The following is a 26217-nucleotide window of genomic DNA, read 5'->3' on the forward strand; positions in this document are numbered from 1 at the left end:
ATGCAAAAATACAGGCAGCACCCTTTGATAAATGAGGAAAAAGTTGAAGTCCTGAGGGACACAGGATCTAGTGCTACTATGGTGACTCAGCATATGGTCCACTCAAATCAGTTCCTGGTGGGGAAGACGTATCCTGTCAGCATTGCTGACAATGAGACAAAGTTCCATCCCATGGCTATGGTAACATTTGAATGGGTGGAGTAGTAGGGCAGAAAGAAGTGGTTGTGTCCTGAATCATCCCAGAATATCGCCTGCCTGGAAATGATCTGGAGTATTCCCCCTGGGCTGAAGTAGAACTGAAGACCCATACAGCCATGCTTGGGATCCCAGAATGGGCTTGTGTTAAGACTAGAGGGTAGGAAAGTGCCATCTTTCTAGCATGCTTACTCCACTTTTTGCTTGATGGTAGTGTGTTTACACTGTAGTTCACTGGGATCCTGCTAACCAGGACCCCAGTGTCTGTGCTCTCTCCTCTAAATTTGGCTGCTGGTAAACCTTTTACACCCACAATTGGCATAATGGTGCACCCATGTAAGTCCCTGGTATATGTTACCTATGTACCCAGTGCACTGGTACACTAGCAGTCTTCAGTGGGCTGCAGCATGCATTATGCACCCCATTGGAGCCTATGCAAACTGTGTCTGCAGGCCTGCCATTGCAGCCTGTCTGAAATAGTGCATGCACCTTTCACTTCAGAAATAAAGCTTGCCTTATATCCGGTCATTGTACTTAGATACTGTAAGTCATCCCTATGGTAGGCCCTTCGGCCTAAGGATAGGGTGCATGTCTCTAAGTGTGAGGGTAAACCTGCAGGAGCAAGGTGCCCCTACAGACCCCAGGCTGCCTTTCCTGGGCTCTGTAAGTGCAGGGAAGCCATTTTAAGGTATGTAGTGGACACTGGTCAACACCATTGGTCCAACGACATAATGGCTTCTTAGAACATAGGCATTTTGGTTTCAAACATGTTGGAACCATGCAACTACACCGATTCCAGTGCTAGTTGCATGATGCCATGTACTCTGGGAGTTCCTTAGAGCAGCGGTTCCCAACCTGTGGTTCAGGGACCCCTGGGGGTCCACGGATCCTCCACAGGAGGTTTGCAACTGCTTAGAAAATCATAATAATATTGACAGATTAATAAAGTGTATATAAATAAAGTGGCTAAATGTACAATTGAACATTTCAAAATGTACTGTAAATATCAAGGAATTTTAAATTAGAGCCTAAAAAACGAAATCAGTACCCCCAGATTGATTTGTGGGAGCAGTGCAAGTGCATCAAACAGAATTTGGGGCCAGATGTAGCAAAACTAGGTTTTGCGACTCGGAAATTGCGACTCCGAGCGACTCGCAATTTCCGATTCGCAAAACCATATGCAGAAAGGTGTCTCAGACACCTTCTGCGAGTCGCTATGTGGTCGCATAGACCCACCTCATTAATATTAATGAGGTGGGTCGCAATTTGCGCCCCCATAGCGACTCTGGGCACTCACGGGGATGGAGGCCTGCTGGGAACAGCAGACCTCCATGTCCGTGATTGCTTTTAAATAAAGCAGTTTTTTTTTTCCAAGTGTAGCCCGTTTTCCTTAAAGGAAAACGAGCTGCACTTAGAAAAAAAAGACGAAACCTTTAGTTTCGGATTTTTTCAGGGCAGGTAGTGGTCCCTTGGACCACTGTCTGCCCTGAAAAAATAATTGTGGGTCCAGTCACAAAGGGTAAGGGGTCCCACGGGGACCCCTTCCCGTTGGCGAGTGGGTTACCATCCACTTCAAGTGGATGGTAACTGCGACTCCATTTGCGACCGCGTACGCGGTCGCAAATGGAATTGCATACCACTGCGACTCGCAACCCCTTCCTATTTGCGACTTGGAAATGCATTTTGCGAGTCGGTTCCGACTCGCAAAATGCATTTCTGCATAGCAAACATGCGTTTGCGACTTGCGAACAGTGATTTTCACCGTTTGCGAGTCGCAAACAGTTTGCTACATCTGGCTCTAAGTGTGAACGATGTGTGGCTTCAATTGAACTTAGAAAATATCCAACCTTCATATTAAAACTAATATGTATATTTTATGTATTTATATTTGCAAATTAAATGAAATGTGCTATTATTAGTGAATGCTTGTTTCTGTATTTTGTGTGTGTTTTTTTGCACTTCAAATAATTTATGATGTTTAAGCTGGAGTCCCCCGTTTCCAGTAATGACTCAGTGGGGGTCCTGGGATTCCAATAATGATTTAGTGGGGGCCTCCTGGTTCTAGTAATGATAAAGTAGGGGTCCACAGAAGTCAAAAGGTTGGAAACCACTGCCTTAGAGGATCCCCCAGTTCTGCCTGTGCAGTCTTTACGGGGTCTAGTTGCCAGCCCACACTGCTACTGACCCCAGACACTGTTCTGCCCTCATGCTGGTGAGCCTGGTACAGGCTGGAGAGTCAGAACAAAGGATTTCCTGCAAGGGAGAGTTGTGACTAAGGGTTGAAGTGTGGTGACCTCTGAGTGGCACCAGACTGCTTTGAAGGGCATATTTGGTGCCCTCCTTGCATAATCCAGTTTGCCCCAGTTCAGGAACCCCCGTTCCCACTCTGGTGTGAAACTGCACAAAGGACAGGGGAGTGACCACCCCCCTGTTGAGCTCCTCCTCTAGTGGAGCGCACAGAGCTCTGCCAGGTGGCCAGTCGATTCTGCCATCTCGGTAACAAGATTTGCAGAGCCCCCTGGGAGAGTCTTGTTGGTTAGGCCGGGGTAGATGACATCCCTGACCCCTCTGATAGGTGGGTCACCACAGAGAGTGTCCAACCCCCTTTTAGGGCTACTTAAGGGCTCCCCCCAGGGTGGATCCTCTGATTCGTCAAGGAGGACTCTACAAGGAACTCGCTGCAAGACTCTTCTACTTCTGGCCTCTGGGACCACTGCTAGTCTGCTTGGAACCCAAAGCAGACCCAAACACGTCTGCTCCTGGTGGGAAGGCTCCCATTGCAACATTTCTTCACTGAATCCCTCAAGAATTCTGTAACTTCCAAGGCTGTGCATCCTCCAGGGTCACAAGGACTCTGTTTGCACCTGGAAGCAAGAAGGAATCTCCCTTGGAGTGAAAGAGTCACTCTACTGCATCTGCAGGCACCTGAAGACAACATCAATCAGCTGGTGGGGTCCCTGCTACTTCCACTGGACTGGAACCCCTGTGCACCGCGACTGTTGCTCTTGCCAATGCTTGTTGACTCTTTCTCCAGGAAATCTTCAGGTGCCAAGAAGCCCCAGTCATCAGCACTCTGCAACTCACAGATCAGCCCCAGTCCTGCAACGCCTGCGATGTGGGACGTCTGTATTGTTGTGCTGCTGAGGCCTCCTTGTGACTCCTTGTATCCATCACCTGTGGGTCACTTTAGGGGCTCTAATGACTGTTGCTGGCCTTTCTGTGTGCTGAAGGTGAGCCCTGACTCCCCCTTAAGGGAAGAATCTCCTGGACCTTGCTGGTCCCCAAAACCTTGCAAACAACATTTCATCGTCATCTTGCATTTGCCAATGCTTTTAGGTGGCCTGGCTGGCCACTGACCCTCCTGCAATCCGGTGACTGTCAATGAGCAGCTCATAGGTAACTTCTAGGATCTTCTGTAGCTCCTAGACCCCGCAGATGGACTTCTTCCTTTACCGTCCTGCAGGAACTTCACTACCAGGAGGGTGGGTATTGCCCCTTGAACCCCTGGGCACCTCCAAAGTACTGGACTTGGTCCTCTTCCTTTTCAGGTCCTCCAAGTCCAGAAACCGACCCTGGGTTCCACCGGCCTCATCCAAGGGTCGTGACTGCACTTGGATGGTCTGAGGCCTCTGCTGACATCAGAGAGAGTCTCTTCTCCCCTTTGCATCTGGGTATCATTGGGTGGGGGCACTCTCCAACCTTCCTCGTGCCTGTTGGTTTCCTCGGAGTCCACTGGGAAGGGTCTTTAAATGCACAAATTCCAACCTCTATTTTTCCTGTGTTAGTCTATGGGAAAACTGGGTAGGTAACCACTCTGCTGTACTTACCTCTGGTGCTTTCTTCATGCCCCAGTTCCTGACTAACTACCACACTAATTTTGGTTGGGTTCATCATTTCACATTCCACTTTTTTAGTATATGGTTTTGCGCCACATAGGGCCCTGTGTATTCTATGCTATTTCTGATGGTTATTTTGTGTATATATTGTGTGTTGATATCTCCATAGGGAGATATACCAATGCTAGTTTAGTATTAGTGCTGTCATAAAGAATCCTTTATTTTTGCAACACTTGTGTGGTCCTGTCTTGTGTGTGAGTTACTGTCTGACTACTGTGGTATTGCAAGTGCTTTACATTCCTGCTGGATAAGATTTAGCTGCTTGCCCTAGTTATCCCCATACAGCTGCTGCTATATTGGCACCTATTCACTATCACTAAGGGTTTCCTGGACTCAGTATAGGGTGCCACACCATAGGTGTACATGATAAACTGAGCCAGCCTCCTATATAGGGCACAACACAAACTTCAGAGAGAAAAAGAAGTGTTGGATCCTGAAATAGTGGACCAACCTTCCAGAAGAAAAGGCAAGAAGACTGGGGATCTAGCTTCTAAACAGATTCCAAGTCAGAACCCCTCCTCCCAGGAAAAGGACTTGCTATTCCTGAGGGAACTGACCCTGTGGAGCTTGGGCTTTACCACCCAGAGCTCTTGGGCCCAGGGGGCCCTCTAGGGAGGATCTGTGCCAGGGACAGAGAACCTATCGTACTCTTGAAGGCCTGAGGCAGCAAGCTGCACAGGAAGAAAAGGAAAATGTCAGTGGTACCAACACGGTTTATTGGAAGGATGGACCCCTGTTCACTGAGGCCACAGACCTCAAGCTGGTGCAACCATGAGGGTGGTAGTACCTCGGTAGTTCAGAGAGTTTCTCCTCACTCTAGCCCATGACATTCCCCTAGCTGGGCATTTGGGCCAAAATAAAACTTGGAGCAGACTAGTAAACCATTTTTATTGGCCTGGAATGTCACAGAAAACGAAGGACTTTTGCCAGTCCTGTGTTCCCTTCCAAGTCAGTGGCAAAGTAGGTGGTCACTTAAAGGCCTTCTTAATTCCACTACCTGTGGTTGGGGTTCCCTTTGAAAGGGTATGGGTTGATATTGTTGCCCACCTTGACCCTCAAACAGCATCATTTGATACATTTTAGTGGTAGTGGATCATGCCACTAGATATCCTGAGCCTATACCACTTGGGGCCATCACTATTCCTGCAGTAGCAAAAGCCCTCCTGGGTATTTTTTACCAGAGTGGGGATCCCTATGAAGGTATTATCAGAAAGGGGTTTGTACTTCATGTCTGCATACCTTAAACATTGGTGGAAGGAATGTGATGTGACCTATGAGTTTACAACTCCATACCACCCACAAACAAATGGGTTGGTTAAAAGATTTAGCAGACCCTAAAAGGCATGACTGGAGGGCTCCCTGAAAAACTCAGAAGGAGATGGGATGTGTTACTTTGATGTCTGTGTTTTGCTTACAGGGAAGTACCACAAAAGGGAGTAGGATTCTCTCCATTTGATCTTTTGTTTGGCCATACTGCTAGGGGACCATTAAGTCTTGTAAGGGAAGGCTGAGAGAGACCTATCAAAGAGCCAAAACAAGACATAGTAGACTATGCACTTGGCCTACATTCAAGAATGGCAGAGTACATGGAGAAAGCATGCCAAAATCTTCAGGCCAGCCAGGAGCTGCAAATGCACTGGTATGACCAAAAAGCTGCTATGGTACAGTTCCTACCAGGGCAGAAGGTTTGGGTGTTGGAGCCTGTTGATTCCAGGGCTCTCCAGGACTAATGGTCTGGGCCCTATCCCATTCTTGAAAAGAAAGGGGAAGACACCTTCTTGGTCGACTTAGGCAGTTGCAAAAACCCCAAGAGAATTATCCATGTCAACCGCCTAAAACCCTATTATGACAGAGCTGATGTGACCATGCTCATGGTTACAGATGAGGGACGGGAAAAAGAGAGTGAGCCTCTCCCTGATCTTCTCTCCAGCAACCCACAAGATGCTTTTGTGGATGGTGTGGTCTTATCAGATTCCCTCACAGAACAACAGCAGGCTGATTGCAGGCAAGTTCTTATCCAGAATGTTGAATTTTTCTCCGTGACCCTTGGGAAGACTGATTGGTGTACCCATCATGTGGACACTGGTGACAGCTTGCCTGTCAAAAACAAAAATTACAGACCATGTAAGGGACAGCATACAAGCAGAAGTCAAAAGATGTTGGATTTGGGTGTCATTGAACCCTCAGAGAGCCCCTGGGCTACCCCAGTAGTTTTAGTCCCCAAACCTCACTCTAAAGGAGAGAAAAATGAAATGAGGTTTTTTTGTGGATTACAGGGGTCTCAACTCAGTAACGAAAACTGATGCACACCCAGTCCCAAGAACTGATGTGCTCATTGATAGACTAGGGGCAGCCAGGTATCTGAGTACTTTTGATTTAACTTCAGGATACTGGCAGATTGGGCTGACTCCATGAGCAAAAGAAAAGTCAGCATTCTCCACTCATAGTGGGCATTATCAGTTTACTGTTATGCCCTTTGGACTAAAGAATTTCCCTGCCATCGTCCAAAGGTTGGTGAACCAAGTCCTTGCTGGGCTGGAATCCTTTAGTGCAGCTAATTTGGATGACATAGCTGTCTATAGCTCCACCTGGCAGGATCCCCTGATCCACCTGGGAAAGGTTCTTAAGGCTCTGCAAAATGCAGGCCTCATTATTAAGGCCAGTAAGGGCCAGATAGGGCAGGGTGAAGTTGTTTACTTAGGCCACCTGGTAGGTGGAGTCCAAGTGTAACCCCTCTAACCCAAGTTCCAGACCATTCTGGCACGTGAAGCCCCTACAACCCAGACTCAGGTCAGGGCATTCCTAGGCTTGATAGGGTATCATAGGAGATTTGTGAAGGAGTATGACACCACAGTGCCCCACCTCACAGAATTGACCTCCAAAAAAAAGTCAAAAATGTTTAACTGAACAGTGAGTTGTCAGAGGGCCTTTGATACTCTGAAGAATGTGATGTGCTGTGCTCAAGTCCTATAAACTCCAGACAACTCCAGGCAGTTTATTGTCCAAACTGTTGCTTCAGAACTGGGGGTAGGAGTGGTCCTAGCCCAGAAAAACAATGAGGGACATGACCAGCCTGTTGTTGTTATAAGCAGAAAACTACTCCCTAGGGAACAAAAATGGAGTGCCATAGAGAGGGAAGCCTGTGCGTGATCTGGGCCATGAAGAAGCTGAGGTAATACCTGTTTGCCTCTCAATTCATAATTCGGACAGCCCACAGGCCTCTCAGGTGGTTACAAAAAATGAAAGATGAAAATCCCAAACTGCTTAGGTGTTCTATCAAGTGGACTACAGACCTGGGAATACCAATGCCAATGCAGATGACCTTTCAAGATTCTTCCACTTAGATGATGAAGACCATTATGGAAAGGGTAGTCTCATCCTCTTTCTTTTGGGTGGGTGGGGGGGAAGGTATAAGAAAAGGCCTCTTTTGTCATGGTTAGGCCCCACTATTTGCCTGGTATTTGACGTGATCTCAAAGTTCTTTGTGCCCCGGGCCCCTGCTAACCAGGTTCCCTAGACCGGATCTCTTTCCCACAACTGTTGTGATGCATTGGCACAATTGGCAACACCTTTAGCTGTCACTATAAGTCCCTAGTAAATAGGACGTAGGTATACAGGGCATGGGGTACTAAGGGTACGCCCCTTAGGGTGACAGCACAGACTGTCTCACCCTCAAGGGCCATGTATCCAGATGCACCCAAGGAGTGTCCTTGTGCAAACCTAAAATGTAAACTCAACATGCCACACAGGCTCTGTGCCCTGTCCACTATACACTGATTGCAATATAAGTAGGTTACTCCTCTGGCAGGCCTTACAGCCCTAAGGCAGGGTACACCTTATTGTATATGTGGGCATAGGTGCAAGAGCAATATGTCCCTACTGTGTTCTTGCCAAACCGGGGACATAGTAAGTGAACAGAGCAGTCATTTTTAATGCATGTGCTAGGGACTGGTCAGTATGAGTTTCACATCTACATGATGGCTACTCTGAACCCTGGGTTGTTTGATATCAAGCAACTCAGAACTATAAATCCAAACTGGTACCAGTATTTAATTTATTGAAAAAATGTACCCAGGGGCCACCTTAGAGGTGGCCTCTGCAAAGCTTACTAACCCTGGCATGGTTGCTGGCCGGTCCCAACCAGGCTGCCACCACCAGAAAAGATTCTGGAACCCTGGGGGAGAGCCTCTGCTTCTTGGGCCAAGGTGCTACACTTCCTCTCCCAGGAATGTGTGTTGCCCTGTTAGCGAGCTTCAAATGGCTTCCACCTTTGAAACACAATTCCCAGGCCTGCTACTAGAACAGCAGATGGCCGCCCCCCATTGCAAATTCCCACTTTTGGCGTAAGCAATGGCAAGAAAATGCAAAAAGGACAGAAGGAGTGGCCATCCCCAGCTTGCACCACCCCAAAAGTGTTGCATGCAAGGCGACCCTTCCATTTCATTTTCCTCCATCTTGCATGGTAGGAAAATAGCCAATCAGTGATAGGGAAGTGAAGTCTGCCGACAGGAAGTGGTAACATAGTGGTTGTAGCCACCCTAAAGTAGATAACCCATTGGTCATTACTAGGTACTCTCCTAATCGCCCACTAAATACTGTATTTATTGGGCACCCCTAGACCTGCAGATCAGATTTGACAAACACAAGAAGGCCACTGACAAAGACCAAGGAAAGAGAACTAAAGTCCTGCTAAACCAAGAAAAAAGAAAAGAAAAAAGCACCAAACCCTGCCTGCTGCACCTAGGACACAACAATCGCCATTGTGGGGTTGACTGGACATTGGATGGTCTCTACAAAACCCCAGAGGACCGCCAACCTTCTGCAAATTGCACAAGGACCTCCCTCCAGAGCGAAGGCATCACTCTTTACAACAAAGACCTAAAAGCTAGTGAAGTCCAGTTCACCAACCGGCTGCTGACAAGGAACCGGATGCCGCAGCTGGACCAAAATCTACCAGACAGACCCGGAGGACAAACCTTGCAAGTTTGGTGGCTCTGCCACCTCCAGTGGCGGAATCGTGCAATAGCCCATAATACTGGATCCCCAACATCAGACAGTCAGAACGAAAGTCTACTCCGGATTCCAAAAGAACCAGGAGGAAGCTACAGTCGAGGGACTTCATAAACCACCCGAACCACCCATGAGAATGGTCCTGCTGACCTGCAGGCAACCCTCAAAATGACCTACCTCTTGTTTTCCAAGGGCATCCAGCTGTGTTCTAATGGTCCCCCACACATTGTGATCTCAACACTCCAAGGGCACCCAATGGCCTCACCTTGAAGTCCACCTGTGCAGTGCTTTTCCAAGAGGTACTCTGCAGTGGTCCTCTGCCAGCTCCAAAGACTTTCTGTAGGTGCTCCTGCAGAAACCGGGAACCACTTGAACTTCTCCAGCTGGTCCATAGGGCCCACTAATTACCTTGACCTAAAATCAAGAGGAGACATTGCTAAACACATTGCTTGATATTATATACATTTTTAAAATGTTCTCCCATTGATTCCTATGGTGTGTAATCATGCACAAAAATGCTTTTTATTAAAGTTTGAAAAATCATAACTTAAAAGGTATTTACCCAATTTTCAGGATCTTGGTCTTACATTTTTTACAAAAATCTGAAGTATTACTGTAAATTGGTCTTGAGTTATTCTTTTGAGTGTGTGCCTTGTTTTATTGATACTGTGTGTACTACAGATGCTTAGCACTTCTCCAAGATTAGCCTAACTGCTTGACCAAGCAACCATAGAAATTAGAGCAAGGTGGAGTTGCCCAGACTCTATACACAGTGCACATCATTTTTGTACACTATGGCCCATTTTTAAGAAAAAGTGGCACATCAGAGCTGATGTCGCACTTTTTTTGTGCCCCCCTATCGGCATCTAACGACACCATGGTTGCACTGTAATGATAATATGGCGCACTATAATGGTCGATAGCATTAACATTTTTAATGTTATTGCGGCGCTTTGCTAAACTAGCGTCAACACTTTGCAAAGTGTAGCAAAATGCAAAGAGGCCCATAGGTTTCTATGGGAGCATCATTTTAACACCTGCTCTGAACAGGCATTAAAAAGTATGCCAAAAATGTCACAGTGAAATCTGTTATATTTCACTGCTCCATTTTTGCGGCCCTCTTTGTGCCAGAATGCCCTCCTGGTATACATTATGCCTGGTGCAGGCATAATATGGTGCAAGGCGTTACGAAGTGGGACAATGCATGCACTTTGTAAATATGACACGTGGAAAAAGCCACTTTAGCGTGGCCTCAGGATCAAGAAAATGATTCTATGGCATGCTCTAAGGTTGCACTAGGGTCTCGTAAATATGCTCCTACAAGAGTAGGTCATGGCGAGCGATTGGCTCCAACAATATACCAGTAGCAGCATTTAAATCCTATCTTACATTGTGGAGTGCATTATTATATGAACTATTTTCACTGTCTTGGAAAGGGTCAATAAAAATTGAGAGTTGAATCAAACTGGTTTTCTGCAGGGATGTCCGATAATTGACAATATCGTTGCCTTTACACTGTTACCAAAAAATGCAATCAACAAAAAGAAAATCTTTATTATTTTTACCTAGACTATAGTATGGCCTTTGGCAAAGTAGACTGAGTCCAACTATGGAACAAATTGTCAAAATCAGGAATTGACTACGATTTGTTACATGTTATTATTGTTCTATATAGTGAAACATGGTTACAAAAAAAGTTATCAACAATGAACAATTTATCTTCAAAGAGGTAAACATAGACTAGTGTGAAGCAAGGATGAAGAATGCAGATTACCTGCAGTGGTGTTTGCATGTATCTACTTTTTTAGAATCCTTCCAAGGTCTGCCACCAAACCTATGTAACCCTCCAATAACTCATTTAGTCTATGCTGATGACTTCTTAGGGCCTCATTTAGATTTCGGCAGACGGGTTACTCTGTCACAATGGTGACGGATATCCCATCCACCGAAATCTAAATCCAATGATTTCTTATGGCATTTATATTTCAGTGGACAGGATATCAACCACTCTTGTGACGGAGTAAGCCATCTGCCAAAAGCTAAATTAGGCCCTTGGTCATTTTCTCACTGACTCTTGCTGGACTACATCAATTGTCAAGACTACATCAATTTAATTCTGAGAATGGTTTAACCGTAAATTTACCTAAAACGAAAATCATAACCTTGGAGAAGTGTACTAAACAAACATGATGGAAACTAGGAGGCAAATTCATTGAGCCAGTTAAGAGTCATAATTATCTGGGGATAACTATTGATGATAAGTTACCACGGAAAGAGCACATCTTAGGGGACTAACAAAAATCAATCATTATAACCAACTCTATCAAAAGATTTACAAACATGTTGGTTTGACAATTGCAACTTTGAATTACAAGCATATCCCCACAGTTTTACATGCATCTCCAGCCCTCAAGTCTAAAAGAATAACAGCTTTAAGTAAGATCCACATTCAAAATTGTATATCCTTACTTAATCCCCATACCTCAAAAATACACAGCAAAATTACATTGGAATTTAATCTTACATCATTTCTTACAAGTCAAATTGCTGCAAGCACCAAGTATGACTCTGCCTGCAATAGTGTCACAATAGCCACTTAAAAAGGTTTATCTTTTGAAGAATTAAAAGAAAAGCCTATGGAAATCACTGACTTAAATTTAAACAGCATTGGAAAATTTCTAGAAGAATACAACCTTCCTTCTCTTGCTCTGCTACTAAATCCTCAAATGCAAAAAAAAAAGTTATATCTTGAGGGATTGCAATCGAGCTAGTGATCTACATTCCTTATCAAAGAACAAACATTTGGAATTAACACTAGACACTCACTGAAAAGTCATGACTATATAGTTTTGGCATTAACTCCTTTAATAAAAAATAAAGACATATGATTCTGATTATTCTACATCCTGGTATTACAGTTTGAAGGAATATAGAAATCAAAGTACTGAGCAGTTCAGCTGCATACTCTGTTTGAGACTCGGGAGCCCATAATTTGCCTGTGTCCTAAACTGTTAGATTTACAGAAAAAATATTTACCTAGAACATTCAATAAGCCAACATAAGATTAACAAAAGAGGCACTTAAATACTGTTTTACATAGATTATTACATTACAAAGTTTATCAAGTTCTTTGATCTTGTATGTAAACTGTTAAAAGACCCCTAAATCCCACCTAAACCTTCTGTGATTTTAAATATCAACTTTTATTGGGGCATTGAATTATGCAATTGATTTATAAAGATAAATTGTTGCTTGTTTATAATTATCATCTTATTGTTTTAGCAGCATTATTTAATGCAACTGGTTTGTTTAAATACAATAAAAACTATTCAGTGAACAAACTGGCAGTTGTTGTTAAATCCTGCACACAAAGCTTCACAACTAGCAGATAAATATCATAATTATGTTAATCAGAAGCAGCTTGTGTGCTTGTAAAGAGAGGTTTTGAAGGAAGAGTAAACCATCTTTATAGTGGGGCCAGACTCACTAATCAAAGAGTAACTTGGCAGCTATTTCAAGGATGGCAGATAGACTCTGCATATCCTACACCATCCGCAGCATTACCCCATCATAGACATAGAAGATCGGGAAGAGCCTGTGTTGGAAGGAGGCCTGGGGGAAAGTGAAGAGAAGCTCCATGTAGTCAGCATTGTACAGGGACAACCACCCCCCCTCATAGTCCAGATAGACCCCCAGCTTCTTGAGCTCATTATGTGGGTTAAGCAGGGTCTGTGTGATGGTAAGAGCATGGTAGAAAAAAACATGCCCCTGCAGAGCCCAGACTCCCCCCTCAGGTGACCACCTAATGCCTCCCTCCCTGTCCACAGTCTCCGCTGCAACACCCACAATCCACACTCCACAGTTATTCAACAGCTCCACCTCCCAGTAATGTCTGCCTGAGGTGAAGCCCTCTTTCCCCAGTACACAGTGAGGCCTTGTGAATCTCTTGAGGGTGTCCGGAAGGGGCTGCAATGTGTCTGCCTCTCTCACATGCCTGTAATCCTCAGACAAGATCAGCTCACAATGCGCTGTGTCTGGATCCAGAGTAACCATCACTGCGGAGAGAGTAAATCATAGAGTTAATAACCACAGTGTCCAATATAAAAGACTAGTATTTTCATGAACACAAATAAAGGACTAATCTGACAACCCCCAAACCAACGAGGATAAGTCATCACGTGCACATGATATCAAGCCCTAGCATAAATCAAAATAATGAAAGTAGTAATATTAACCTTTGCATTGTTTGTATTATCAGAGTTGGGGACCTTTAATAACTATTTGTAAAGTCCAAGTGGGAATGGGAATACAAGGTGTGCCCCTATAATCCATCTACTCTGAGTTTTAGTGAATATTGTTCTTTAAAGTCATTTTAAAACGTTTTCGATGCATCCCTACCCTGCACATTAAACTACGATACCAACAAAAACACCAAGGGGCTTTTGTGAATTGGCCCCAACACATCTGCAACACATCCTCTCGGCTGCCTTCGACACCGTCTGCCACCGCACCCTAATAATCCGCCTCCGCTCCACCGGTATCCAAGGACAGGCCCTGGACTGGATCGCCTCTTTTCTCTCTGACCGCTCACAAAGAGTCTACCTCCCGCCTTTCCGCTCGGATCCCACCGAGATCATCTGCGGCGTCCCACAGGGCTTCTCGTCAGCCCTACTCTCTTCAATGTCTACATGAGCCCCCTCGCCGACATCACACGCAAACACAACATCAACATCATCTCCTACGCCGACGACACCCAGCTGATACTCTCCCTCACCAAAGACCCAGCCACCGCCAAAACCAACCTGCAGGATGGAATGAAAGACGTCGCAGAATGGATGAAACTCAGCCGTCTGAAGCTGAACTCAGACAAGACGGAAGTCCTCATCCTCGGGAACTCCCCGTCCGCCTGGGACGACTCCTGGTGGCTCACGGCCCTGGGCACCACACCTACCCCCTCAGAACACGCACGCAACCTCGGATTCATCCTGGACCCCCTTCTCACCATGACCAAGCAAGTCAACGCCGTCTCGTCTTCTTGCTTCCTCACACTCCGCATGCTCCGAAAGATCTTCCGCTGGATCCCCATCCAACACCAGAAAAACTGTGACCCACTCCCTCGTCACAAGCTGCCTGAACTACGGAAACACCCTATACGCAGGAATCACTGCAAAACTTCAGAAACGTCTTCAGCGAATACAAAACGCCTCTGTACGCCTCATCCTCAACGTACCCCGCCACAGCCACATTTCCGCCCATCTGAGACACCTGCACTGGCTACCCATCAACAAAAGGATCACCTTCAGGCTCCTCTGCCACGCGCACAAAGCCCTCCACAACAAGGGCCCCGAATACCTCAACCGTCGCCTCACCTTCTACATGCCCACCCGTCAACTTCGATCCACCAGCCTCGCTCTCGCCGCCGTCCCTCGCATCCGCCGAACCACTGCAGGGGGGAAATCCTTCTCCTACCTGGCAGCCAAGACGTGGAATTCCCTCCCCGCCCACCTCAGGACCACCCAGGACCACCTCGCCTTCCGGAGGCGGCCCAAGACCTGGCTCTTCGAGCAGCAGTGACCCCCCCGCGCCTTGAGACCCTCACGGGTGAGTAGCGCGCTGTATAAATATGATTGATTGATTGATCTAAATGGGAATATTTAGGTAACATTCATAGACCCAAAGTAGAAACAGAAAAGTCTGTCACGTCTGCACTTTTACTAACAAGGAGTTGCACGTTTCCAGGCTGAGTCACAAAGGCACAAAGAGTACATAAAAGAATCATCCTCTTTCATGTACCCATACATCCTTTTACAAATCACCTCCGCTATCAGTCTATGAGTGAAGATTCGGATCAGTGTAGATCTCACGTAACTGTGTGAAGCAATCTCATGTTTGGGCCTGACATTCCTTTTCTGATGGCACACAGCAGAAAGTGAAACAGAAACATATTGATATGGATTATTCAGCCACTCTCATAGAACGTTTAATGACTCAAATTCGTAAGATACGTAATTAGACTCAGAGCATGAGGTATGCTTCTCTCCTACCACTGAACCAAGGACTCCCTTGAAATGGCTCACAATACGTGGCCCTTTTCCACTCCAGAAATAAACGTCTGTGACTAAGAGGCACTATAAGAGATAGACACATCTAACACAGGCCACGGGCAGTGATCGTGAGAGACACATCTAACACAGGCCACGGGCAGTGATACTGAGTGACGCATCTAACACAGGCCACGGGCAGTGATCGTGAGAAACGCATCTAACACAGGCCACGGGCAGTGATAGTGAGTGACACATCTAACACAGTCCACGGGCAGTGATACTGAGTGACACATTTAACACAGGCCACGGGCAGTGATCGTGAGTGACACATTTAACACAGGCTACGGGCAGTGATTGTGAGTGACACATTAAACCCAGGCCACAGGCAGTGGTAGTGAGTGACACATCTAACACAGGCCACGGGCAGTGATACTGAGTGACGCATCTAACAGAGGCCATGGGCAGTGATCGTGAGAGACACATCTAACACAGGCCACGGGCAGTGATAGTGAGTGGCACATCTAACACAGTCCACGGGCAGTGATACTGAGTGACACATTTAACACAGGCCACGTGCAGTGATCGTGAGTGACACATTTAACACAGGCCACGGGCAGTGATCGTGAGTGACACATTAAACCCAGGCCACAGGCAGTGGTAGTGAGTGACGCATCTAACACAGGCCACGGGCAGTGATACTGAGAGACGCATCTAACACAGGCCACAGGCAGTGATCGTGAGAGACACATCTAACACAGGCCACGGGCAGTGATAGTGAGTGACGCATCTAACACAGGCCACGGGCAGTGATCGTGAGTGACACATTAAACCCAGGCCACAGGCAGTGGTAGTGAGTGACGCATCTAACACAGGCCACGGGCAGTGATACTGAGTGACGCATCTAACACAGGCCATGGGCAGTGATCGTGAGAGACACATCTAACACAGGCCACGGGCAGTGATACTGAGTGACACATTTAACACAGGCCACGGGCAGTGATCGTGAGTGACACATTTAACATAGGCCACGGGCAGTGATCGTGAGTGACACATTAAACCCAGGCCACAGGCAGTGGTAGTCTGTGACGCATCTAACACAGGCCACGGGCAGTGATACTGAGTGACGCATCTAACACAAGCCACGGGCAGTGATCGTGAGAGACACATCTAACACAGGCCACGGGCAGTGATCGTGAGAGACACATCTAACACAGGCCACGGGCAGTGATAGTGAGTGGCACATCTAACACAGGCCACGGGCAGTGATACTGAGTGACACATTTAACACAGGCCACGGGCAGTGATCGTGAGTGACACATTTAACACAGGCCACGGGCAGTGATCGTGAGTGACACATTAAACCCAGGCCACAGGCAGTGGTAGTGAGTGACGCATCTAACACAGGCCACAGGCAGTGATACTGAGTGGCGCATCTAACACAGGCCACGGGCAGTGATCGTGAGAGACACATCTAACACAGGCCACGGGCAGTGATAGTGAGTGGCACATCTAACACAGGCCACGGGCAGTGATACTGAGTGACACATTTAACACAGGCCACGGGCAGTGATCGTGACACATTTAACACAGGCCACGGGCAGTGATCGTGAATGACACATTAAACCCAGGCCACAGGCAGTGGTAGTGAGTGATGCATCTAACACAGGCCACGGGCAGTGATACTGAGTGACACATTTAACACAGGCCACAGGCAGTGATCGTGAGTAACACATTTAACACAGGCCACTGGCAGTGATCGTGAGTGACACATTAAACCCAGGCCACAGGCAATGGTAGTGAGTGACGCATCTAACACAGGCCACGGGCAGTGATACTGAGTGACACATCTAACACAGGCCACGGGCAGTGATCGTGAGAGACACATCTAACACAGGCCACGGGCAGGGATAGTGAGTGACACATCTAACACAGGCAACAGGCAGTGATACTGAGTGACACATTTAACACAGGCCACGGGCAGTGATACTGAGTGACACATTTAACACAGGCCACGGGCAGTGATAGTGAGTGACACATTTAACCCAGGCCACAGGCAGTGGTAGTGAGTGATACATTTAACACAGGCCACGGGCAGTGATACTGAGTGACGCATCTAACACAGGCCACGGGCAGTGATACTGAGTGACGCATCTAACACAGGCCATGGGCAGTGATCGTGAGAGACACATCTAACACAGGCCACGGGCAGTGATAGTGAGTGACACATCTAACACAGGCCACGGGCAGTGATAATGAGTGACACATTTAACACAGGCCATGGGCAGTGATACTGAGTGACACATTTAACACAGGTCACGGGCAGTGATTGTGAGTGACACATTTAACCCAGGCTACAGGCAGTGATATTGAGTGACGCATCTAACACAGGCCACGGGCAGTGATGCATCTAACACAGGCCAGAGGCAGTGATAGTGAGTGACGCATCTAACACAGGCCACGGGAAGTGATAGTGAATGATGCATTTAACACAGGCCACGGGCAGTGATAGTGAGTGACGCACTCTAACACAGGCCACGGGCAGTGAGTGACACATTTAACACATGCCACGGGCAGTGATAGTGAGTGACACATTTAACACATGCCACGGGCAGTGATAGTGAGTGACACATTTAACCCAGGCCACAGGCAGTGGTAGTGAGTGATACATTTAACACAGGCCACGGGCAGTGATACTGAGTGACGCATCTAACACAGGCCACGGGCAGTGATACTGAGTGACGCATCTAACACAGGCCATGGGCAGTGATCGTGAGAGACACATCTAACACAGGCCACGGGCAGTGATAGTGAGTGACACATCTAACACAGGCCACGGGCAGTGATACTGAGTGACACATTTAACACAGGCCATGGGCAGTGATACTGAGTGACACATTTAACACAGGTCACGGGCAGTGATTGTGAGTGACACATTTAACCCAGGCTACAGGCAGTGATATTGAGTGACGCATCTAACACAGGCCACGGGCAGTGATGCATCTAACACAGGCCAGAGGCAGTGATAGTGAGTGACGCATCTAACACAGGCCACGGGGAGTGATAGTGAATGATGCATTTAACACAGGCCACGGGCAGTGATAGTGAGTGACGCACTCTAACACAGGCCACGGGCAGTGACAGTGAGTGACACATTTAACACATGCCACGGGCAGTGATAGTGAGTGACACATTTAACACAGGCCACGGGCAGTGATAGTGAGTGACACATTTAACACAGGCCACGGGCAGTGATCGTGAGTGACACATTTAACACAGGCCACGGGCAGTTATAGTGGGTGACACATCTAACACAGGCCGCGGGCAGTGATAGTGAGTGACACATTTAACACATGCCACGGGCAGTGATACTGAGTGACATATCTAACACAGGGGCGGGCAGTGATAGTGTGTGGCAGATCACCGGCCACAGGCAGTGATAGTGAGTGGCACATCACCGGCCACGGGCAGTGATAGTGAGTGGCACATCTAAAACAGGCCACGGGCAGTGATAGTGAGTGGCACATCAGACACAGGCCACGGGCAGTGATAGTGAGTGGCACATCTAACACAGGCCACAGGCAGTGATCGTAACTGACACATCTAACACAGGCCACAGGCAGAGATAGTGAGTGACACATCTATCACAGGCCACAGGCAGTGATCGTGAGTGGCACATCTAACACAGGCCACAGGCAGTGATAGGGAGTGACACATCTAACACAGGCCACAGGGAGTGATAGAGAGTGGCACATCTAACAAAGGCCACAGGCAGTGATTTTAACTGACACATCTAACACAGGCCACAGGCAGTGATAGAGAGTGGCACATCTAACACAGGCCACGGGCAGTGATACTGAGTGACACATCTAACACAGGCGTGGGCAGTGTTAGTGAGTGGCACATCACTAGCCACAGGCAGTGATAGTGAGTGGCACATCACCGGCCACGGGCAGTGATAGTGAGTGGCACATCTAACACAGGCCACAGGCAGTGATAGTGAGTGGCACATCTAACACATGCCACGGGCAGTGATAGTGAGTATCACACATTTAACACAGGCCACGGGCAGTGATAGTGAGTGATACATTTGACCCAGGCCGCGGGCAGTGATCGTGAGTGACACATTTAAAACAGACCACGGGCAGTGATACTGAGTGACATTTCTAACACAGGCGTGGGCAGTGTTAGTGAGTGGCACATCACTAGCCACAGGCAGTGATAGTGAGTGGCACATCTAACACAGGCCACAGGCAGTGATAGTGAGTGGCACATCTAACACAGGCCACAGGCAGTGATAGTGAGTGGCACATCTAACACAGGCCACAGGCAGTGATAGTGAGTGGAACATCTAACACAGGCCACGGGCAGTGATAGTGAGTGAAACATTTAACATAGATCACAGGCAGTGATCATGAGCGATGTGTCCTGCACAGACCACAGGCAGTGATAGTGAGTGGAACATCTAACACAGGCCACGGGCAGTGATAGTGAGTGACACTTCTAACAGGCCACAGGCAGCGATAGATTCTGAGTTCTGTTGTACTGTTATTTATTGCTGCTGCTTCCTCTCCAACGAACTTGTTACTTGAACCCAATAATTATTCTTTTTAATTATAAACTCCTTAAAGCTTTGGTTTACTGCAGGTAAGCTTGAGCCGGCTGCTGAAAAAGTGAGCTCTGACATGGTTTCCTTACCCTTATCATTACAAGGCAAAATACTATCTACATTGACAAATATTTCGTTTGTTCCACCACCAGTTATTATAAATTACGAATACAATATTTACACCTTTGTACATAGCTAAGCATAATCCTAGTAGTAAGGTCATAACATCACTGCACCTATAAAAACATTAAATTGCCAAGCAATGCGACAGATTAGCACAATAATGGACGAACCAAATAGATCAGGTTTGAAAAAGTTCACAAAAAATGATTTTAAAGCAATTTTGGCAAATACGATATCCTGCTTTCACAACTAAGCTGTCCTCTTATAGGCATCTGGCAGGTCATTATTTAACATTTAATAAAGTAAAGATCTTGTTTATTTTTAGTCTTTTTTATTTAGATGAATTGCAAATACACACTGTCCGAGTTTTACACAAAAAGTCAGTTTACCCCTCATAAATGAATTACAGATGAGTATCAAATAATAACCTGCGTTAAAGGAGGAAATCAAAGGGTACATGATAAATTGCAATAGGCGACTATTCACCCCACATACCACACATCTCTGTATGTCCCCAGTTTCTGTTCACAGCTCTCAGGACTGTAGAATATTTCCTCGGTCGGCATCTCCCATTCTATTTTACACCTCCGTTCCTCCACACTGGAGGTTTGGAGCCTTCCCGGTGCACACACTATTAGAAAACCTTAGATTCTTTGTCCCTACATAAACCATTTTAGAATCCAATACCCATTTGAAGGACATCCCCGTGCAGGTATAACAACCTCCACACACCTCACTTTAGCTCCTGTTCTTGGGCATCCCAAGCACCTGTGCTCCCATCTCCCCTGTGTAGCACATTAGTGGCACTGCTGCCACCATTGTGGTGAAGACTTTATGCGGAAATAGACATTTCTCAGATTTGCTTCGACAGGAAGCCAATATTTTCTTTCTTCTGCGGAGATGAAGACCATGGCATTCCTTTGCCAATGTTTCTACTTTGCTTACTGAATTATTGCCATTTAAGATGGAGCAGCCCCAAGATATAAACTAGGGAAGAGTGAGAACCTTCACCCCTTCGTTTGCAGAGTTTTGGCTGCCCCACGCTCCACTTGGAGCACAGAGTTGTGAGAAAACTCTGCCAACCGATGTGTGGTGGAGTTTTTTCTCATGCACAGCTCACCAACATTAAAATAGCGAGTGCATGAATTGGGCACTAAAATGCTTCCAAGCGAGATTTCTCAACATAGGCAGTCTCAGCAGGACGCTACTATTCGTATTGAGAAAGCTGCCTCTTGAGTCAAAAATCTACTTGAGTGGCAGAAAGAAGCAGTGCTCTCTGGTGCGCCGCGTGGTACAGCGCTGATTTTACAGTGTGGAACAAGCTCCCCTCGCAAAAAATCGGAACTGGCTGCGCAACATACCAAATTCAGGTGCTCGTGGAACTCCACAGAATCTTGTGGAGTTTTTGTGTAAATCTGCAAAATTCCACAGAGTGAAACTCTGCCAGTTGCGCCCACTCCTAATATAAACCCCAAAGGTACAATGAGAATTGCAATCACCACCCTCTACTCTACCTTATACACAATCCACTTTTGTTCTATTTTATACATTTCTGTAATCAGACATTCAATACTATTCTTTTTTCTCCATTAAAGGACATATTTAGCCCCAATGCCACCTGCCCACATCTCTCGGTTTCAGAATGTGTTCAGTAGTTCAGGAGCATGTGAGTCATTCAGAACTAATAGGTCTACAAGTGTCTCATTAATGAGAACCAGATACCCCATTGTAGCATTTGACTGTGTCATGGTAGTGAAGCAGAGAAGTCCAAGGCCTACTCAGGGGAGGTAGTGAAGGTTATTGTTAGATCTGGCACTTTTTGCCTGTCTGCCTCCATCTTGTCTGGATTTTTGCTCTATTGGCCTTAGGACATTATACACTTTACCACTGCTAACCCTGTGCTAAAGTGCATGTGCTAACTCCCCTAAACATGGTTTGATTGGCATATACCTGATTGTGATATATTTGATTGGCGGTAGGCCCTAAGAAGCCCATAGGGCAGGGTGCTGTGCAAATAAAAGGTAGGTCACATACTTGTTAGTTTTACATTCTTAATGGTGAAAAACTACCAAATTTGTTTTATCACTACTGAGAGGCCTACCCCTCCCATAAGGTAACATTTTGGATTCCTTAATAAAATGAATACGTTGTAATTCCTAAACCAGAGGTGGCAGATATGTCATGTTTGGTACCTATGAACTTGTAATGATAAACCCTCCTTAACAATAAAATTGGATTCGTCATCACAAGTTTGTAAATGCCACTTTTAAAAAGTTGGTGTTTTCCTGCCCTTAGACCTCTTTGCCTGTAACCTGCCTTAAGTCACATGACTGGGTGTAACTGATAATTGGGACTTTGTGAATTCACCCGAGACAGTCACATAATAGGGTATTACCAGAGCATGAATGGGCCATTAACTGACTTGATGAGGGAGGGGAAGAGCTAAGCACAGTCCCACTTGCAACTGAATAGATTCTATTTTGTTAGTGCAGCCAGAAAGGAGCTAGAGCAGGGGAGGCAGGAAATTCCTGGAACTTCAGAGAACCTTTCTGGAAACTTAAGACTAGGGTATTAAAATAGGGCTCTCAAACCTTACTCCTCAGTTCACTACTGGACTTGCAGAAGAACTCTCTGGGAGCTGCCTGTTGCTGTGACCTACTGTGCACTCTGTCAGATTTCTGCTGCACCTGGAAGGACTGCTTTCAATCATCAATCAATCAAAGTATTTTTAAAGCGCTCTACATGCCCGTGAGGGTTTCGAGGCGCTGGGGTGGGGGCTGCTGCTACTGATCGAAGAGCCAGGTCTTGAGGAGTCTTCTGAAGGTGAGTAGGTCTTGGGTCTGCCGTAGGTTGGTCGGGAGGGTGTTCCAGGTCTTGGCAGCGAGGTAGGAGAAAGATCTGCCGCCGGAGGTCTTTCGTTGGATGCGGAGAACAACGGCGAGGTTTGCGGAGTGGAGCTGACGGGTGGTGGAGTAGAAGCTGAGTCTGTTGTTCAGGTAGGCTGATCCGGTGTTGTGGAGTGCCTTGTGTGCGTGGATGAGGAGCTTGAATGTGATCCTCTTGTCTACGGGGAGCCAGTGAAGGTCTCTCAGGTGGTGGGAGATGTGGCTGCGGCGGGGTACGTTGAGGATAAGCGGGGCGGAGGCGTTCTGGATGCGTTGGAGGCGTCGCAGGTTTTTGGCCGGGATACCTGTGTAGAGTGTGTTGCCGTAGTCTAGCATGCTGCTGACGAGGGCCTGAGTCACCGTTCTTCTTGTTTCTGTCAGGATCCACTTGTATATCCTTCGGAGCATGCGGAGCGTGTTGTAGCAGGAGGAGGAGATTGCGTTGACCTGTTTTGACATGGAGAGGGAGGAGTTGAGGACGAAGTCCAGGTTGCGTGCGTGGTCGGTCGGGGTCGGTGGGGTTCCCAGTGAGGTTGGCAACCACGAGTCGTCCCAGGCGGAGGGGGTGGGTCCGAGGATGAGGACCTCCGTCTTGTCCGAGTTCAGTTTCAGACGGCTGCTTCTCATCCATTCGGCGATGGCCTTCATTCCCTCATGAAGGTGGGTTTTGGATGTGAGTGGATCCTTGGTGAGGGAGAGTATGAGCTGGGTGTCGTCGGCGTAGGAGATGATGTTGAGGTCGTGTTGGTGGGCCACTTGTGCGAGCGGGGCCTTGTAGATATTGAACAGCGTCGGGCTGAGGGATGAGCCCTGGGGTACGCCGCAGATGATGTTGGTGGCTTCGGAACGGAAGGAAGGGAGGCAGACTCTCTGGGTTCTGCCGGAGAGGAAGGAAGTGATCCAATCCAGGATTTTTTCTTGTATTTCGGTTTCGTGGAGGCGTGTTTTTAGAGTGCGGTGGCAGACCGTGTCGAAGGCGGCTGACAGGTCCAGGAGGATGAGGGCTGATGTTTCGCCGTTGTCCATTTGGCATCTGATGTCATCTGTGGCGGCGAGAAGGGCGGTCTCGGTGCTGTGGTTTCGTCTGAAACCGGACTGGGAGGGGTCCAGGGTGTCGTTGTCTTCGAGGTAGCTGGTCAGCTGTGTGTTGACGATTTTCTCGATGACCTTTGCCGGGAATGGGAGTAGGGAGATGGGTCAATAGTTCCTGAGGTCCTTGGGGTCCGCCTTTGACTTCTTGAGGAGGGTGTTGATGTTGGTGTGTTTCCAGCTTTCCGGGAATGTCGCTGTCTTGAAGGAGATGTTGATGACCTTCCGTAGTTGGGGTGCGATGACTGCGTCGGCTTTGCTGTATACGTGGTGCGGGCATGGGTCTGACGGTGATCCTGAGTGGATGGAGTTCATGGTCTTGCGTGTCTCGTCGTCATTGACGTTGGTCCAGGAGGTGAGGCGGTTGGTGTGGGTGGTGTTAGCGGGTGTGGGGTCTGGCGTGGTCGGGGTGATCGAGGTGTTGAAGCTGTTGTGGATGTCGGTGATCTTCTGGTGGAAGAAGGTGGCCAGTGAGTTGCAGAGTTCTTGTGATGGAGGGATGTCGTTGACGTTGGTGCTGGGGTTGGAGATTTCTTTCACGATGTTGAAGAGCTCTTTGCTGTCGTGTGCGTTGTTATCCAGGCTGTCTTTGAAGGAGGATCTCTTGGCTAGTCTGGTGAGTTGGTGATGTCTGCGGGTGGCGTCCTTGTGGGCTGCGTGGCTGTCGGGTGTGCGATCGTGAAGCCATTTCTTCTTTAGTTTCCGGCAGTCGCGCTTGGAGGTTTGGAGATCGTCGGTGAACCAGGTGGCTTTCTTGCTAGGCTGGTTGTTGGTGGTCCACTTGAGTGATGCGAGGGAGTTGACGCAGTTGTTGATCCACTGTCTGAGGTTGTGGGCGGTGGTGTCTGGGTCGGCGGGGTCGGAATGGCGGGTTCTGGGCGAAGGTGCTGGTCAGCTGATCTTCAGAGACTTTGCTCCAGCAGCGGCGGAGTGGTTGTTGGGTGCGGTGGTGCTTGGTAGGTTTCTTAAAGGTTTCTTAAAGGTGAAGTGAATGCAGTGGTGGTCGGTCCATTAGAGTTCGGTGGTGTGGTTGAAGGCGACGTGGGTGCTTGTGGAGAAGATGGGGTCAAGCGTGTGTCTGCCGATGTGGGTGGGTGTGGTGACGAGTTGTCTGAGGCTGGCGAGGTTGTTGATCAGGGTGGTGGAGTTGACGTCATTGTTGTTCTCGAGGTGGAAGTTTAGGTCCCTGAGGAGGATGTAGTCCGTGGGGGCGAGTGCGTGGGTGCTTGCGAGGTCGGCAATAGAGTCGCTGAAGGGTGCCCATGGTCCGGGGGGGGTCTGTAAACGAGCATCCCTCTGAGGGTGGTGTTGGGGTCGGTGTGGATTCGGAAGTGCAGGTGTTCAGCGGTCTTGAGTGTGTTGTCCATGTGGGTGTAGACTTTGAGGGTGGATTTGTGGGCGATGGCTATGCCTCCTCTGATTCCGTTGGCGCGGTCCCTGCGGGTGATTTTATAGCCGTCCGGTATGGCAATGGCGATGTCGGGCGCTGAGGAGTCGTTCCACCAGGTCTCGGTCAGGAAGACTACGTCCGAGGCGGAAGTGTCGAGCAAGTCCCAGAGCTCGATGGTGTGCTTGCGTGCAGAACGGGCGTTGAGGAGTATGCAATGGAGGAAGTTGGTTCTGGTCTTTGGCGGTTTGGTGGCTCTGTCGCAGGTGAATCTGCAGGTGTGGCAGGAGAAGGGTCCGTGGGTGCTCCCGGAGAGGACTGGAAGCAAGTTGCGGTGCAGCCAGGGTTGAGGGCATTGAGGTCGCTGGTAGTGTAGTGGCGTCTGGGGGTGTGGAGGACCCGCGGACCAGGGGGGGTGGTGCTGAGCTTTGCTGCCTGGAGCCTTCTTGGAACCTTTAGTGGACAGCCCTGCTGTAGAGCCCTGCATCATCGCCTGCACCCTGGACTTCAGAAGTGGCTTCAAGGACTAGTTTAGCTGGTCTTCTGCTCTGAGCCACAGAGGCATAAGAGGTTCTCACCATTATGAACCTGCACCTGGACCCAGCCTTAGTGAGTGTTGTGGCTAGGCATGAGTTGAGAGACACTTTCCTCAGTTCTAGATTTGAGAATTGAGGTACGCGGCGTCTCACGGGGGAGAACTTGGAGAGGCGTTGTGGAGAAAGGTCGGAGCAATGGGAGTAGGAAGACGTCTACTGATATTGTATTGTATTTCTTCAGGCTATTTAAATATATGTGATTAAACATTCAGTTAATGAGCATGTTGCTGGAGTATCCGTTTTAACAATGGTGACGAGCTGCCTGAAGAGAACCTAGTGTGCGGACAAGGTAATCAGTGCCGGGACATTGAAAGAGAGTATCGAGACGGTGGTAAGACTTTTATTATAAAAACTACAATAGTGGTAGGGCTGCATTTGCGCAATCC

The 26217-nt window shown here is 47.8% G+C and overlaps 1 protein-coding gene across 1 annotated transcript in view; it reads right to left on the reverse strand.

The window, feature by feature from the left end:
- Nucleotides 1–10684: 10684 nt before the first annotated feature.
- LOC138282991 (E3 ubiquitin-protein ligase TRIM39-like) overlaps nucleotides 10685–26217 on the reverse strand; it is a 218001-nt gene continuing 202468 nt past the window's right edge. Inside the window, exon 6 of the mRNA XM_069221084.1 lies at nucleotides 10685–13156. Coding sequence (XP_069077185.1) covers nucleotides 12645–13156 — 512 coding nt within the window. The 3' untranslated portion in view covers nucleotides 10685–12644. The remainder of the gene's footprint in view (nucleotides 13157–26217) is intronic.

This window comes from Pleurodeles waltl, chromosome 2_2 (genome assembly GCF_031143425.1).
Source record: "Pleurodeles waltl isolate 20211129_DDA chromosome 2_2, aPleWal1.hap1.20221129, whole genome shotgun sequence".
NCBI classification, from domain to species: Eukaryota; Metazoa; Chordata; class Amphibia; order Caudata; family Salamandridae; genus Pleurodeles; species Pleurodeles waltl.